The following is an 18,081-nucleotide window of genomic DNA, read 5'->3' on the forward strand; positions in this document are numbered from 1 at the left end:
GTGCCATATTAACTTCCATTACGCCAAGTTTCCACTTAGTAAGATCTTCAGGAAGGGACTCAATTGCCTAAAATTTATTATACAAACGTATTCAGAGAATTTGAAAACAAATGTTTAGAAAACTTATCACTTGTTCAGTTACAACAAACAGTTTTCATTTGCCAACTGGCTTCCTTTTAATGGAAACAATTTTTTATTGATGACAGCACAGAAAATAGTGAAAGAATAACATAATACAGAACTTGTCATCCATTGTTTTCTTCCCCCCTCTCCCCAGTGAAGCAAGATAAAAGGCAACAAACCAAAGCAAAAAACAATGTTCCAGCTATAATCAGAAAATACCTAAAAAAAACCCCACCCATAAAACAGACTAGAAAATGAGATACAGAACAGGTATGGCTTCCTTTTAAAAAAATATTAACTACATGGCTCTTGAAGTAAACAGCTATGGCTTTTCAGCATTTATTGCCAGGTACCTTTTGCTAATTTGCCTCTGTCATCCAGTAAACCACAAGTGAGAATGCTATAAAAACCAAATGTCAAGCAGACTTTCCTTTTAAATGAGAATATAGACATATATTGAGCTAATTAAGCCCTATTGTCCAGTCAAATGAAATTACCCAACTACTAGAATGCTACAGTGAAATATTCACTTGATGAGAGTGCAGGGACTGGCTAATTCAGTATTCTTTATTAACCCACATCAAAATTACTAAACATGGTTTGCAGAGATCTACTATTTTTCTTCCCACCATTTTTTTGGTTTGGGTTCCTTATTCAAATTGCTAGAAAATGATCTGTCAAACAGGTGGACTTTTTTTTCCCCCAGAAGTTCTAGTTTTATCCTGGAGTGATGCTGAGTGTTCACAAACCCCCCATACTTCCTTTTAGGAACAAATTCCAAAGCCGCCTTCCAGTCACCAGTATTTTTCAAAGTCAGTAAAATGCGGATCATTTGATCCAGTGTGAGGTTTTTATTACCAATTTCCCAATGCAAGTACTTCTCCAGAGGAAGACGTGCAGTTCTCAGATTCAGCCGTTTTGCATTGGCAAGTGATAACCCTGGTTGCATACATTTGTCAACAATTGAACCAATGATGTAAATCTTGTCATGCTCATATGCCTTCATTTCATTGCGCGAGTCTGCAGTTAAGTAAACAAGTTTGTCCTTGGGAAACATTTCTACATGAGCCTTTTCGGTTGCTGTCACAAGCAATTTATCCCATGCCTCTTTATAGCGTTTGATTAACTCTTTATGAAAGGGTCCCTCTGTTTGGAGACTGCAAAAATGGATGTGGAAGGGATCCGGTGATCTGTGGTTCCAGCTTTCAGTCTCTAAAATCTGCTTTACTGTATTCTCCATTTCTTTACGGTTCATATGTTTGTCATAGACCATATCAAATACCAGGGGCTGACCAAATCTCATGGACTGGGCAGTCCGCCAGTTGTACATGTCGTCAAAGTTTTTCTGCCGGATATACATTATGAAAGTATTCTTAACCTTTCTTTGCTCCTCTGTTTCTACTGGCTTTTCCAACATGACCTTCCTTTCTGTCATCTGTTTTTCCTTCTTTGCTTTCTTAGCATTCTTAAAACGTTCTTTAATAGCCAAGTGTTTTAAGTACTTCTTTCTAGATGTTTTGGTGGAAAGTTCCATGAGAACTTTCCATTGCTCATCACTGATGTGCTCTGGGACCATTCCGCCTATCAACCTCCACATCTCCACAAGTTCTCTTACAGCAGTTGATGAAGAATCTCCTTCATGTTCCAGAATCTCAGGACTGCCTTCTTCTGGCAAACTAGATTTCATTACATTTTTCCATTCATCCAAGTCTAGCTTTTTTGAAGGTACTAGTTGATTTTCATTCTTTCTCATACCAAAATATAAGACCAGAGTTCTACCAGGTGGTAGTTTATAGGTTGTCCTGAGAAACAAAGCCTTCCTTGTCCCCTCTGGTAAGACAGACTGGAAGACAGTGAGCTTAACTGCCTTTTTGAAAAGGGCATTTAAGAAGCTCATTTTAAGAATTCAATATATTATCAAAACCAATAACCTGAAAAAAAGAAAACAAAGAAAATGAATGGCAACAACTGTAAAACTCAACTTTATATCATCTTTTATTCCTACAAGATTCAAATCCTAGCACACAATCATGCTCTACAACAAAATATGAAATCAGGGTTCTCTTGGGTATGCACAAGAGCAGTTAATGTACAATAGAGGCTCATAATCAAAACTTTGAAACATCCAAAAACCAGTCCATCAGCACTTGGACATCCTAACAGCCAGGACGACCAAGTGCCGATAATCAAAACTGACTTTCTGGACGTCCAGCAGGACTGTTAGGCCCCTGTGTGTCCAGAGCTCAAAGGGGTGTGTTGGGAGGTGTGTTATGGGTGGACATCAGACTTAGACCTGGAAATCCTGCAGCAATAATCAAAGCTTTCCAGGGACATCCTAGATGGAACTTAAGACGCCAGCAGTTAGACATGTTTTAATTGTGTTTAAGTGCCCCAAAGCTGCCCAAACTGACCAGATGACCACTGAAGAAATTAAGGCATGATTCCCCTTATTCCCCCAGTGGTCAATGACTCCCTCCCACCACCCAAAGATGGGAGAAAAAAACAGTACATCGAGGGATTGCCATCAGCTCATTGTGGCAGGGAAATCAGCTGAGACGGATTCCTGTCGGATCAGCTGATAGGGATTCCCCCTGCCAGGATCAGCTGAACTGGCAGGGAGATTCCTCTCTCTCTCCCAGGCATTGATCCCCTCCAGTACACTACCAAACTAGCCAAATAAAAAATGAGCCGCCAATCCCCTACACCCCCCAACATTCCTGGACCCCCCTAACATGAGATGCCACCACTGTCACTTTTAGTCCCAACACTAAAGCCTCAAACTGTCTTTTGAGAACTAAATCTATCCTGCGGTCCTGCACATCCTTTAAAATCATTCCCCCTTGACTGGGCAGAAAGGTATGCTTGGTAACCTGAGCTATTACCAAATCCAACATAGGTGATACTGTTGAAAATCTGGAGCCATCAGGTACAGCTTCGCCATGGTCTTGGCTACCCACAAGGAACCTTCCAGCATGTCCCATTTCTCCGTGAGCATAATTGAATATATGGATTGCAGGGGAAAACATGTGGTCCGAGTATTAGTGCTGCTCATAATCGAGATTTGAGCAGCAGAGGTCTGCGGTGGCTCTAGTCTCAATTCCTGTAGCGCCTCAGTAATGATTTGCAATAAAGCTGCCAGCTTAAAGAGGTGACGCACTGTCGAGTCATCCTTCATGTCCAGGGCCACTACAGACTCCTAACAGTCCCAGCCCGAGACCCTCTTTCCTCTACAACTGAGGAATCACTGTGAGATATTAAAGGCATAAACTCTGATTCCCAGTTTCCTTCTGACTGGACTTGCTTTGAGGAAACTGTGCTCTTTGAAGGTAAACCCCTGTGCAAAACCACCAATGACGCTCCAGAAGGAGCAGACAGACCTTAATAATTTAGATAGGCTTCAAACATCAGACTCACACAATTAGGGTAAGGCCCCGCACAGGATGCCCTATGTCTCCTCTTAGGCCTAGAGATTTCTGCGTAGGGGTGCATCGCTGTATCAACCGTGTCGCTATTTGAGGGCTCCAGTGAGACTTTTCACCCACAAACTGAGCAACTTGCAACTTTACCTCCTTAGAGAATCAGTGGAGGATAAGCACAAGGCTCTTAACCCCCATTCATATGTTTTGTGGCATGTGAACATGGACACTCGCCATCCAGCACAAAATTTAGCACGATACAGGGGTAAAACAGCCTGACGAGTCCATGTCTATCAATTTTAATTTGAATCTGGGTGTCTTTGAAGCAGACTGAGATGGACTGAGAAATGCAAGATGGCCACTGCGGCAGCGATTTCACATCAAAAACAGCTCAGGGAGCAATATTAAGAGTCAAAAAATTCAAAAAAGGATTTTTGGAGGTGGAGGACCCAAATTCCGGCACCAGAAACCCCCCCAAAGTCAATTTTCAACTCCCCCCCCAAAAAAAAATGTATCCCATAGGCTGCAATATCCAGTATTCAGACAAGCATCAAATGTCAAGATACCTGTATCTTTGGGCTGCCAGTCAAACCGAAATCTGGACCGAGTCCTCAGACCCCCAAGCTCTGCACGTGTTGACAGAGGAGGAAAAAAAATTTAGTCGGCACCTGCTAAAGTCTATAGACCAATCCAGGACCACACATACTCAAGCTCTTTATAAATCAAGAGCAAGTTGTGCACCAAAGGGAACGGTCCCTAAGCCTCTAAATTTATTAGTGCAGGCTGGCTAGGCAGGTGCCCTGTACAAGAGGGTATCCTGCTAGCTACAGATGTATACACCGAGGGTCTTGTCTTGTAGTCAGAGCTGTTCTAGGACTACTGGAACCTACGCACTGAAAGGCTCCAAACCTGGATTAAAAACCCCAAAATAATAAAATGATCTCAGAACAGATTAGATAATTTCCTTCATCTCGCATGCAGAATAAAAGATTGAAGAGGCTACTAAAATGGTGTGTGGTTTTTTTATAAGGTGTATGAGAACAGACTTAAAGATCTCAATCTGTATACTTAGGAGGAAAGGCGGGAGAGGGGAGATAGAGATTTTTAAACACCTACATAATGTAAATGCGCATGAGTCAAGTCCCTTTCATTTGAAAGGAAACTGTTCCATGCATCTACCACCCTTTCTGTAAAAAGTATTTCCTTTGATTACTCCGGAGTCTATCACCTCTTAACTTCATCCTATACCCTCCGGAGTAATCAAAGGAAATACTTTTTACAGAAAGGGTGGTAGATGCATGGAACAGTCTCCCGGAAGAGGTGGTGGAGACAGAGACTGTGTCACAATTCAAGAGGGCTTGGGATAGGCACGTGGGATCTCTCAGAGAGACAGAGAAGGAGATAATGGTTACTGCGGATGGGCAGACTAGATGGGCCATTTGGCCTTTATCTGTCATCATGTTTCTCGGTATAGCACAGCCCACTGGGGAAGGAGGCGGAGCAGGAAAAAAATATGCCTTCTACAATCTTGCAGTTAAAGAGAGTTCAAGACCACATCCGCCTAGAACCGCAAGGCACAGGCGGAATAGAAATCCGTAATGTAATGTAATGTAATTAACCTTTGCACCAGAAATCCTGTTATTACTTCAGAACAAAACATATGGATGTAAATTTTCAGGGTCTGGGAAAAATCAGGATTTCCAGGATCCTCAGGATCTCCAGAATCTAGGACAAATCATCTTAAGAATAGAATTCTCTTCCTTTATGACTGCCTGCTGCTGTCCTTCAATGGAGAATCCCCATGCTCTTTCATCTTTCTCTGCAAGGTCCACCTCCCTATGATGCAGTTCTTTTCTTGTGTGGGTGGGATTGGCAGAGAAGGACCTATAACGTCAGCACCAGGGGGGGGAGGGACTCCATGCAGAATGACAACTAGAGGGGCAGTCAAAACAGTTGCTGAAGCTGGAAGAGGTAAAGGATAGTGGTGGAAGTGGAAGCTGCTGCACAGGGTGGGTGTGGGGGGATTGAAAGAGACACAAAATAGGAATACTTTCTAGAAAGGAGGAACTAAATAGTAGACCCGGGGGGGGGGGGGGGGGAGTGAAAGGCGAGAAAGCATGTAGAAAATGGGTATAAGGGAGGAGACACATTCTGGGGTTCTCCTAGGATCCGAGATATGCTAGGATCTGCCAAGATCCTGCAATTCTAACCACCTGGATTCAGCACTCTTCACCACCTTTAAGTCATGAAATATCCATATCCTGCACTCCTTCCCCATCAAAAGCACAGGATCTGCCAGGATCCAGCAGATCTGTCAAGATCTCTCTAGGTCTACTACCATATTTCCCCCAAAATAAGACAGTGTTATATTAATTTTGGGCCCAAAAAATGCACTAGGTCTTCTTTTCGGGGTATGTACATGATCATAGTTCAAGTTCAAGTTTATTAGTATTTGATGAATTGCTTAATCAGTTTGCTAAGCGATGTACATAATTATAAAAAGAGTAGAGATGCAAAAAGACAAACAAAATGACAATTACGTGACAACAAGACAAACATGAATTGGAGGAGAGAGGGGGAAAGTTACAAGTTTTTTTCGATGTGAAGAAAAACAAAAAAGGAGAACAACAAAAGGGGGACGGGAGGATTAAAAATCTGAGTATATAAAACAAGTCTTAAATCTAAATGTTAAAAGCATCTTTAAAAAGATGAGTTTTTAGTGATTTTATAAAAGAGGAAAGATCTTTTTCATTTTTAATATATTGTGGTAATGAGTTCCACCATTGGGGGCCCATTACGGAAAACATGTCTAATCTTCTCGTGCCTATTATTTTCAAGGAGGGTATAGTTAGGAGATTCTGGGAGGATGATCTAAGTGGTCGCATAGTATTATGGGGTATTAACATTCTGGCTATAAATTGGGGTTCATTGTAGATGAGGGTTTTAAATGTTAAAAGCATGACCTTGAAAATGCGGTGACTGATAGGAAGCCAGTGGGAATCAATCAAGAGTGGCGTAACATGGTCATATTTCTTGGTGTTATAGATTAATTTAATAGCTGTATTTTGGATAATTTGAAGTCTTCTCTTTTCTTTTTGAGAGATGTTAAGAAGTAGAGAGTTACAATAGTCCATTTTAGCTATAATTAGCGAGTGAACCAAAATGTTGATAGATTTGGGCTCGAGAAATTTGGCGATTGATCGAATTAAACGTAGTTTGTAGAAGCAAGTTTTGATTATATAATTGATGTGTTCGTGGAACAATAGTTTGTCATCGATTGTTACCCCAAGGATTTTTAAAGTGGAGATGAACTCTAGTGAGATGTTGTTAAGAATGAATGGGGTCTTCAAGCCAATGTCTTTTTTCCAGGAGAAGATCATGGATTTTGTTTTTTTTATGTTTAAAGATAGTTTGTTTGAGTTAAGCCAGTCTTGTATTGTTTCTAGTTTTTTATTTATAGATTGGATATCATTGTTATTTTCTGGATCAAGAGGGTGAATAAGTTGGATATCGTCTGCGTAGGAGAAGGCAGTAAAACCAATTGATTGGCAGAGATTCAGAAGCGGTGAGAGGAAAATATTAAACAGAAGGGGCGACAGAATAGATCCAAGGAATCCCGTAAGATGAAGAATAGGCGTTCAAAAATTCGTTATTGAACTTAACGAAGCAAGTGCGTTTTGAGAGATAGGATGTAAACCAGCTAAGCACTTGGTCACTAATGCCTATCGATTCTAGCCGATTAATAAGTAAGTCATGTTCTATTGTGTCGAATGCTGTGGAAATGTCCAGAGAGAACAGAACAACAGACTTGTGGTGATCTAAGAAATAATGGATGTTAGTTATTAAGCCAATCAATGAATATTCAATATTGTGGAATTTACGGAAGCCTGTTTGGTTGGTTGGTTGTTTCAATGAAGTCGGAAACTTGATTAAATATCAGTTTTTCTGTTAATTTGGCCAAAAAAGGTATATTGGCAATTGGGCGGTAGTTTGTAGAGTTGTCAATACTGGTTTTGAAATCTTTAAGTATAGGAGAGATGATAGTGGTTTTCCAGGGGGGAGGGACTGTTGCAGTAAGTAAGCTTTTTAGGATGATAGAATGAATAAAAGATCCAAAGCAATGGAAGAATTTTTTTAAATAGAATGGGGGGATAATTTCCGATCGGGAATTTTTTAAATTGATTTGTTGAATGAGGGTTTCTATGTCTTTTAAAGAAGGAATTTTGAAATTAGAGCACTTAGCTGTGGGAATTAATTCGGTTTGGTGATTACTCGCTTTCTCTCCCCCACATGTGCAGCATCTTTCCTCCCCTCCCTCCCATTCCCCTGTGCAGCAGAACTCTTACCCAGCTTCTATCCTTCCCTCTCCCCTCGTGCAGCAGAACCCTTGCCCAGCTTCTATCCTTCCCTCCCGTCCCTTGTGCAACAGAACCCTTGAGCATCCCTCCGCACAGCCAAACCTCCGCTGACCCTCCATCCTTCCCTCCCATCCAAACCCCGCTGACTGTAAGCGAGCTCCACATACCTTCATCCAAAGCAGCGTCGGGCCGGCAGCACTCTAAACAGGCTGCTTCGGCCTTGTCCGCTGGGGAATTCCCTCTGCCGCGTTACTGATGACATCATCAGTAACGCGGCAGAGTGAATTTCCCAGCAGAGAAGGCCAAAGCAGCCTTTATAGAGTGCTGCTGGCTCGACATTGCTTTGGATGAAGGTATGTGGAGCTCGCTCACAGTCAGCGGGGTTTGGATGGGAGGGAAGGATGGAAGGTCACCAGGGGTTTGGCTGCTCGCTCATGGTTGGCGGGGTTCGGATGGAAGGGTCAGCGAAGGTTCGGCTACGCGGCAGGGGGCACGGGTTGAAGAGTTGCTGCTGGCGAATACCAGGACTAGGGCTTACTTTCGGGGTAGGGCTTATATTAAGACCTACCCCGAAAATCATGCTAGGGTTTATTTTTGGGGTAGGTTTATTTTCAGGGAAATATGGTAGGATTTTGCTGTCCTCAGTCCAAGAAGCACTGTATCTCAGTGTTTCTCAACCTTTTCAAGCCAAGTACCTCCTAAGCCTAACAAATACCAACTGAGTACACCTGCCCCAGACCTGCCCAAACTCTGCCCCTGACTCTATCCCCATAATAATAATAATACTAATTGTAATGCAATTTCTTCCATCCATTTTTCATATACACATAATATGATCTTATTAATACATAATGGTAACCACAAAATTAAACACAATACACAGAGAAAATGTTAATTATCATTTATATTTGGGGGTTTTTCAAAGATGTAAAGGTAGGTGACTTTAAAATATGCAATGTCATATTTTGATCACTAAATTGAAAATAAAATCATTTTTCCTACCTTTGTTGTCTGGTGATTTCATTAATCTCTGGTAGCACTTCCTTCTGACTGTGCATCCTTTCTTTCTGCACTCAGGCCCAACAATTGTCCTTTCTATTCCCTTCCTCCTTCCTAAGTCCCAAGTTAGTGCTTCCTTCCTCCCTTTGTCCCTCCCCCTCCCCCTTTTCTCTCATCCTTCAGGCTCAGACTGTACTCTGGCAAACTGGAAACCCAAACTTTTTTTCTGTGCGCGTTGTTACTTCTCGTGAAAGAGCATGGAAGAGAACATCACTTAACCGTCCATGGAAGCTGGGGCTTCATTCTCTCACACTCAGGCACAGAGGACTTCTACCAATCCCTGCCCTGCTTGTTTTTTACTGTAGCGGTGAACACATCTGGTGATTGGGAGAAAAGTCTTACACAGCGTTATGGATTAGTTATTGCATACTGGGCTCACTGCCTTCCAGCCTTTGTCCCATTCTCCCCTGAAGCTGCGTCAAAGCCTGCCAGTCCCCTAAGCCAACCCGTTACCACCTACACCTACCCGCTCTGACATCGGAGAGAAGGTCCAGGTCAGCCAAGTAGCAATTGGCTGGCCCAGACCTTCTCTACGACTACAAAATTGACATTGGGGAGGAAGGCTTGTGGGCTGGTGGTGTGCAATCGCTATATGCGTCTGGCCCTTCCGTTTCCGGAGGTGTGGTTGAAGCCAGCCAGCCTGTGTATCCCCAACAGGCGGTCCGTGTACTCCCTAGGGTACACGGACCACAGGTTGAGAAGCCTTGCTGTATCTGACTGGATTCAGCATCCTTCACCATCAGTAAGGCTAGAATCACCAGAATCCAGCCCTCCTTGCCTATCAAAAGCACAGGATCTACCCAGATATGCCAGGATCCTGAAGTCTTCACCTCAGGAAGTTCTGTATCCACCTGGATTCAGCACCATTCACCATTTATAAGGCTGTAATCACTAGGATCCAACCCTCCTTGCCCATCTAAAGCATAGGATCTGTCAGGATCCTGCAATCCTCACCCCAAGAAGGGCTGTATCCACCTTGATTCACCATTTGTAAGGCTGGAAATACCCATAGCCAGTACTCCTTCCCAATCAAAAGCATAGAATCTGCAAGGATCCACCCAGATGTGCTCAAATCCTGCAGACCTTATCCCAAGAAGGGCTGTATCCTTCTGTATTCAGCTAACATTCTCACCAGTAAGGGAAGGATTTCACAGATTTTCCAGACAACTATAAAACCAGTCTTCTTTTGCTGCTGGCCATTGCTGGTTTCAGTATGCGGTGAGCCTTCTGCGTGTTAGTTCTTTGGTTGTCCCACCCACTATGACACACTATTCTTTTTCTGTGTGGGTATGACCCATTAGACAAGAAATGGACAGAGCAGCAGTGTGGGAATTCCCTAGAAGAAGGAATGTTTAATGGCCAGAGGCTTCAGGGGGGGGCTGGAGGCTTGGGAAGAGGGGAATATATTATACGGGGTGGGGGGAAGGGTTAAGAGAGAAAAGGAATAAGTTGTACAGTGGACTTATACACTAAATTAGTAAGGGAGAAAGAGAAACATGCTGGTCAACCTGGTGGGGGGTTTAGAGTGAGAAGAATCTTCTCAGAAGATAGATGCTATGGATAATTGGGGAAGGGAGGGCAGATATTTATGAGATCAAAAAGCAGGACATGCTGATCAACAACAAATCAGGGGAGAAAGATGCAGCAAACTGAGGTGGGGAATGAAGAAGAGATATACTAGAGATCCTGAAGGAGAGAGATGCTGGAAATCATGGGTGAGGAGAAGGAAGGAGGAGATGAAGGGATTCGGAGAAACAGAAATGCTATACATAATGGGGGTGAGGGAAGGATAGAAATGCTGGACATCACATAGAAAGTTTGAGAGATAGGGAACAAGAGAGCAGAGGCATAGCCAGATCTCAAATTTTGGGTGGTGCACTGGGCAAACTGGGTAGGCCCCCTCCAGGCCAACTCAAACTATTAAAAATACCTGAGCTGGTGGGGAATGCCAAAGCCCCCCCCCACCCCAGCTGCAAGAGTTGGCAGCAAGAACTCCTGCCTCTCCCACATGCTCCAGGCCACTGCTCTGTCCATGCGCTGTCACTGCCCTACCTTCCTGTGCAGTGCCACGTGCTGAAGAAAGTGGGAGAGGGAGCAGATTTTTGCCACCAGAGGACCCTTGAATCTGTTGGTGCTTGAGAAGCCCCACCAGCCATAACAAGAGCATAAGAAGTTTGAGTAGGACTGAGCCTAAAGTGACCATGCTACTGCAAGAGAGATGCTGGATGTATCCAGGTGAATCCAGTCCTTCTGGTAAGAATAGATGTGGATCTACCCAGATGCAGCAGTTGCTACCACTAGAAGGGCTGTATCCACATACATGCAGTCCAGTCTCAATAGCAAGCCCTGATCCCCCTGTATCCATGTAAATAAAGTCCTTCTTGTGGTGATGACTGTTTGATCTGAGCATCTCTGGGTGGATCCTGGAAGATATTATGCTTTTGGTGGGGAAGGAGTGCTGGAAACTGGTAATTTCCAGCCTTACTGGTGATGAAGGGTGGTGAATATAGGCAGATACAGCCCTTCTTTGGGTAAGGACTGCTGTGTCTTGGCATATTCTTGCTTTTTAGAAGTGAAGGAGTACAAGATCATATTAAATTCTGAAGTATCCCAATTAATCCTGGAAGATCCTGTGCTTTTACAGGAGAAGGAGTACATGATCCTCTCAGATCCAGGAATATTCTCTGCTTTTGGAGGGAAAGGAGTACTAGATCCTGTGTTTTTGATGGAAAAAGAATACAAGATATGGATGTTTTCTGCCTTATAGGTGGTGAAGGGTGCTGACTCCAGGTGGATACATCCTTTTCTGAGGTTGGAATAACAGGATTCTGGCATGTCCTGATGGATCCTGGCAGATCCTGTACTTTTGATGGGGAAGGAGATTTTTCCACTTACAGATAGTGAAGGGTGCTAAATCCAGGTTAATACAGATTGTCTGGTTGGAATTGCAGATCCTGGTATATCCTGTTGGTTCCTGGCAGATCTTGTGCTTTTGATGGGGAAGGAGTACAGGATATAGATATTTCCTGCATTATAAGTGGTAATAGGAACTGAATCCAGGTGGATATAGCCCTTCTTGGGGTGAGGATTGTAGGACCTTAGCAGATTCTAGCATATCCTGCTTGATTCTAGGAGATTGTGTGCTTTTGATGGGGAAGGAGTGCAGGGTATGGATGTTTCCTGCCTTATAGGGTGAAGGGGGATACAGCCCTTCCTGTGGTAGGATCATGACAGATCCTGTGCTTTTGATGGGGAAGGAGTATAGGATATGGATGTTTCCTGCATTATAAGTGGTAATGGGAGCTGAATCCAGGTGGATACAACCCTTCTTGGGGCGAGGACTGTAGGATCTTAGCAGATTTCTAGCATATCCTGCTTGATTCTAGGAGCTCATGTGCTTTTGATGGGGAAGGAGTGCAGGGTATGGATGTTTCCTGCCTTATAGGGTGAAGGGGGATACAGCCCTTCCTGTGGTAGGATCCTGACAGATCCTGTGTATGCTTTTGATGAGCAAGGAGGGATGGATCCTAGTGATTCCAGTTTTATAGAGGGTAGATACTGCCCTTCTTGAGTTAAGGACTGCAGGATCCTGGCAGATCTGGTTAGATCCTATGCTTTAGGTGGGCAAGGAGGGTTGGCTCCTGGTGGATCTAGACCAGGGGTCTCAAAGTCCCTCCCTTGAGGGCCGCAATCCAGTCGGGTTTTCAGGATTTCCCCAATGAATATGCATGAGATCTATGTGCATGCACTGCTTTCAATGCATATTCATTGGAGAAATCCTGAAAACCCGACTGGATTGCGGCCCTCAAGGAGGGACTTTGAGATCCCTGATCTAGACCTTCTGGTGTTATTTGGTGCTTGTTTTGAATTGATCAAGCCCTGTTTCCGAGCATGGAAAATAAGAAAAATTGAACAAAGGTCACTGTTAATAATAATAATAATAATTTATTTCTTGTATACCACTATACCAGAAGTTCTAAGCGGTTCACAACAAGGTTACATACAGCAGATAATTAAGATACAGAATTAACATTTGATATTAAGATACAGAATTAACATTTGATATCTAGTGCAGAATAAAAACAATCAGTAAAAGAATACATCAAGTAAATCAGTAAAAGTTAAGACGATAGCTCAAATTGGCAAGTAAAAAGCTATAAAGATCATGATAGATTTGACAGTAACATAAGTAGGAAGAAAGCATATCAAACAGGCGTGTTTTTAGTAATTTTCTAAAATCAAGATAGAAAGTGGCCTCAAGCATTAATCTTATATTTAGTTTGGCGGGAATGATAAAATTCTGTCAAAAAACTTCTTGTATTTAAATGATTTAAAAGAAGGATAATTAAATAAGTTTATTCTACGAATACTCCTATTGGAACTTTCCATGGAAAACTGGGAGGTAAGATAATCAGGTAGCATCTCAAAAACTGCTTTGTAACTAATGCAGGAAAACTTGAACAGAACTCTAGACTCCACTGGCAACCAGTGAAGTTTTTGATAGTAAGGGGTAATGTGCTCCTATTTTTTTTAAACCAAAAATGAGGCGAACTGAAGTATTCTGGATTAGTCTTAGTTTTTTAAGTATTTTTTGTAAGCCCCTAAATATATTATTGCAACATTATATATTTAGGGTCTTACAAAGGTCACTGCTGAGTGAGCCAACAACTGCTACAGGTTCTACTCTGTGTGAACACCCTTACCCCTTCTTTTTTTTTACTATATCTTTAAAATCCTTGATTTTAGACCAGAGACACCTGAAATGCTCTTGGTTAAAGAGGCTCGTTTCTTCTGGACATCATCTCCAACCTCTAATTCAGCTACATTTCAAAACCATGCTTACATCACCTCTCCTTCCAGTGCCCCTCTTCACCCTACTTTGTCTGCTATTTATTTCCTCCTTCCTGGAAAATATTTTTCCTACTTTTTGCCTCTTTCAATACCCCACCCACCCTGTACAGCAGTTTTCACCTCTGCCTTTCACCTTTCCCATCCGCAACTACCTGTTTTGATTGGCATGGAAGCTCTGCCTCCGATGCTCAGAAGGGTTCTCAGGAACCGTTACCAATTCTCGTAGCAGCCACCAAAAATCCTATGCAAATGCATTATAAGGAGCTCATTAGTATTTAAATGAGCTCTCCTTGTGATGCACAAATGGGCATGCCCCTCTTTTATGGAGCAAAATTTTCCAGCAGGTCTGGACCTGCTGGTAGCTGTTGTGCTCATGTTGTGCGAGTGTATGCCCCGCACCTATGGGCGGGACACTCAGGCACACAACACCTACTGTTTTGCCCATTTTTTAACTTCTTTTTTTTTATATACACCTCCTAAATTGCTTCTCCCCTGCTGTGATCAGCTGAATGGCACCAGTGCGGTGAAAAGTTACTATCAGCTCAGCTGGCACAGAGCTGCAATCAGCTGACCATGACTAAGGTGCCCGCTCAGCTGATCGTAGATCCATACCAGTACAGCTGATACTCTTCTCTTCTTCCCTGCCAGCTCAGCTGATCGCGGCTCCAGTGTCAACCAGCTGATCATTGGCAGAGGAGAATAGGTTTTTGGTTTTTTTTCAGTGGGCAGAGAAGGGGTAAAAGCTGTACTTACCTTTGCTCTTCTGAACAGGTGCCAGGCAGAGTTCTTCCCCCTTTTACTGGAGCTGCTTTGCACAAACAGCATGCATATAATTTGCATGCTATTGTGCAGAGCTTCACCTTATAAATTTAAATTGCTCCTAACATGGTATTTATTACTGTGCTGTTGGAGCACTGTGCATCCTGCCCTAACCCTCTACATTTAGGAGGTCAGACTGCTCTTTACTTCCAGAGAGTTTCAACTGTCAACTGACCCTATTTAAAAGAGGTCAGGTGACACTGCTATAACCAGAAAGAGGGGGGCAACTAAACCTCATAGCAACACACAACTAAACCTCATAGCCACTTGAAGAGCAAAACCGCGCTAAAGCCAGTGTGACTGCAGGCAAAAGGGCTACTGCATTTCTTTTACAGGATAGCTGAAGTTAATTCACATTCTGAGTTAGGCTTTTCTGTTAAGGTTTGGAAAGCTCTCTTCCAAAGAACATGGGGGTCTTGTAACCTTTGAACACAAGTAGCTTCTTGCGAAGACAGCTTCTACCTTTTAAAAAGTCTCAAACATTAATCCAGCTAGAAGATGCATTGCTAATCTCCTCCTGCTGCAGGTTTAGAAACAGCAGAGGAAGGAGGAGCAGCTACATCCTGCTGCACTGTTTAAAAGACAGTAACATTCACTTGCCTAATAATCAGTCTAAATAAGTTTGACCACCTTACTAAAAATCACTTTTTAAATCCAAAGTGTTGCTGGTTTTTCCCACTGCTTGGATAAGCTACAGCCTGTTTTGACTACTCCTCTGGCTTTCATTCTGCAGGGAATCCCTGCACTGAAATCTTCTTTTCTTGCAAGGGTCTGCCCACTCGGGAAGAGAAAGGGCATATTACAGGGGTGGGACCTGGTGGAGAAGGAATGAAGAAGTCAGCAAAGAACTCCCTCTAAACCAGGAGTGTCAAAGTCTCTTCGCAAGGGCCGCAATCCAGTCGGGTTTTCAGGATTAACCCAATGAATATGCATGAGATCTATTAGCATACAATGAAAGCAGTGCATGCACATAGATCTCATGCATATTCATTGGGGAAATCCTGAAAACCCAATTGGATTGCAGCCCTCAAGGAGGGACTTTGACACCCCTGTTCTAAATGGATAGCAGCTTTGTGGCCAAAAAACGAACAAAAACGAGGAGGTCTATTGTTAAGAGAAAATCCTGCATATGCTGCTTTTTTATTAGAATTTCAATACTGTTATATGAAAATCCTGGAAATCCTTATTTTACCTTATTCCTGTTTTTTCATCCACATCAGCACCTACAGTGACTACAGGACGGTGATCAAGCTACATTTAACATCACCCCACACTTTCTCCTGCCTGATGTTAGGAGCTGTTACGAATTAGTCTGCTTCCCAATCTCGCATACTGAAGGGAACAAAAGAGCAGATACTGGGGATACAGAATTGAAATCAGAACAGCTAGCAACAGTTTAATCTTACCCCTTGTTTTCTTCCTTCCAGAAAACGCTTCTGGGTAGATGGGAGGCAAAACTCACCACGTTCTAAAGGACGAGCGATCATCTACCAGAAGGAAGTAGGTGAACAGCCAGAGTGAGGTCTGGAACACTGACCGAAGCTATTGCAGCACTAGCATGAGGCTTGAATTGAACAAGAGAAGCTATTGGAAACCCAGAATGAGGCTTGGATTACGAGGCTATTGGAAACCTAGAATGAGGCTTGAAAGTCATGGAGATCCAACTGGAACGGAACAAGGTTAAAACCAGGATCTTCATTGAACAGTATTGAGATCCTGGTAAAATATAAAAGCAGGATTTTCCGGGAGACTATCATAAAAGCAGACTTCCATAAAGCTGCTGCTTTTCATTTACATGGAGTCCCCTGCAAGGTCTTATTTACTTCTCTGCCGGTCTCTTCTTGTGTGTGCGGACTGGCAGAGAAGGAAATGATGTCAGCTTGTGGCCTCCCTGCAAAATGATAGCCAGAGGGACAATCAAAATAGGTTGTAACTTATCCAAGCAGTGGGGAAAAAGCCCCAACACAAAACCCCAGCAACACTTTGCATTTAAAAGGTGACTTTTAGTGACCTGTCCATTATTTAAACTAATTACTAGGCATGTGAATGCTACTGTCTTTTAAACAGTGCAGCAGGATGTAGCTGCTACTCCTCCTTACATTAGTTTCTAAACCTGCAGCAGGAGATGATCAGCACCTTCTGGCTGGATTAATGTGGGAGACTTTTTAAAAAGGTGGAATCTGTCCTCTGCCAGAAAATGCTTGTGTTCAAAAGTTACAGGACTTGCAAGGTGCACTATAGATTATTGCCCTCTCCCCATGTTCCTTGGAAGTGAGTTTTATAACCTTAACAGAAAAGCCTAACCCAGAGTGAATTACAGGCATCCTGTAAAGAAATGCAATATCTAAGGTGACCATATGTCCCGTTTTGAACGGGACCGTCCCTTTTTCTGATCCTCTGTCCCCATACACAGCTGTACCTCTAGTTGAAGTTGTTGCACACGGCGGTCAACAACGTGCTCCTCATGACCTGTCGGCTCTCCTTCTGATATCACTTCCTATGAGCGGTACCAAAAAGTGACGTCAGTGGAAGAGCCGATGGGGTCAAGAAGAGCATGTTGTTGACCGCCGCAAACAACTTCAACTAGAGGTATGGGGGAAGGAAAGGGGGGGGGTGCACGCATTGTGGGGAGGAATAGGAAGAGGTGGGGCAGAGAGGAGGAGGGGTGCCAGTGCCCCCACCAACATGGCATGCAGGGTGGACTCCCCCCCTTACTATTCCAGTAAACTGAGCTAGTATGGAACCATGATCAGCTGAGCTGGCACCATAACCACAATCAGCTGAATGTGGCACTCTGCCAGCTCAGCTGATAGTGGGGATATGGACTGAGGTCACGGAAATGGGGCAGGGACGTGGACTGAGCTTGCAGGGACGGGGATTGAGCTCATGGAGAAGGGGCAGGGATGGGGTCTGAGCTCGCGGGGACGAGGCAGGGATGGGGTCTGAGCTCGCGGGGACGAGGCAGGGATGGGGACTGAGCTCACAGGGACGGGGCGGGAACAGTGAAAAATTTTTTCCCCATGTCATTCTCTACTATGAAAAATGCTCTTGATCAATTAATGATTGATGATATGTAATCCTACTGTAGTTCTCTGCTATTTTTAGTTGGTTAAATGTGTGTACTGAAAGTATTGTCAGATGTTGCTGTTTGAATCATTGTGAATGTTTTAGGCTGTAAACTGCTCAGTTATAGGTGGTTAAGAAATTTTAGAAATAAATAAATCTTCAGGATCTGGGCTGGAGAGTCAACTTCAAGAAGAGTCATCTAGAGTCAGCCCAGTGCTTGAAGTACTTGGGAGTCTGCTTCAACACGATAAAGGGCCACCTCTTCCTTCCTAAGCCATGCACACAGAAACTCAGAAAGCAGATTGCAGATCTAGTGATGCAAACTCCACTGTCTGGCATTACCTTCAGATCCTGGGCTCGATGATAGGCACCCTGGAAGTGGTTCCCTG

General features: G+C 43.4%; 1 protein-coding gene and 1 pseudogene across 4 annotated transcripts; one reads left to right on the forward strand and one right to left on the reverse strand.

The window, feature by feature from the left end:
• The window catches only part of LOC117359014, a 59,475-nt pseudogene that overhangs the window by 21,228 nt on the left and 20,166 nt on the right, over positions 1–18,081 (forward strand).
• Positions 537–17,105, reverse strand: LOC117359012 (tRNA methyltransferase 10 homolog C-like). Of its 4 annotated transcripts, none has more exons than XM_033941076.1 (2): positions 17,046–17,105; positions 537–2,054 (listed from the first exon to the last, which is right to left on the reverse strand). In XM_033941076.1, the coding sequence occupies exon 2, from the start codon at positions 2,018–2,020 to the stop codon at positions 737–739; it is 1,284 nt and encodes a 427-aa protein (XP_033796967.1). In that variant the 5' UTR covers positions 2,021–2,054; positions 17,046–17,105; the 3' UTR covers positions 537–736. The 4 variants fall into 4 exon arrangements, with proteins under 4 accessions (XP_033796967.1, XP_033796970.1, XP_033796966.1 ...); XM_033941079.1 differs by lacking the exon at positions 17,046–17,105 and adding an exon at positions 16,089–16,211; XM_033941075.1 differs by lacking the exon at positions 17,046–17,105 and adding an exon at positions 16,033–16,188.

The sequence above is a fragment of the Geotrypetes seraphini genome, chromosome 4 (genome assembly GCF_902459505.1).
Source record: "Geotrypetes seraphini chromosome 4, aGeoSer1.1, whole genome shotgun sequence".
Classification (NCBI taxonomy): domain Eukaryota; kingdom Metazoa; phylum Chordata; class Amphibia; order Gymnophiona; family Dermophiidae; genus Geotrypetes; species Geotrypetes seraphini.

Bases quoted from the DNA above. Each gene is read 5' to 3' on its own strand.
- LOC117359012 (XM_033941076.1), bottom strand. From the start codon at position 2,020: ATGAGCTTCTTAAATGCCCTTTTCAAAAAGGCAGTTAAGCTCACTGTC.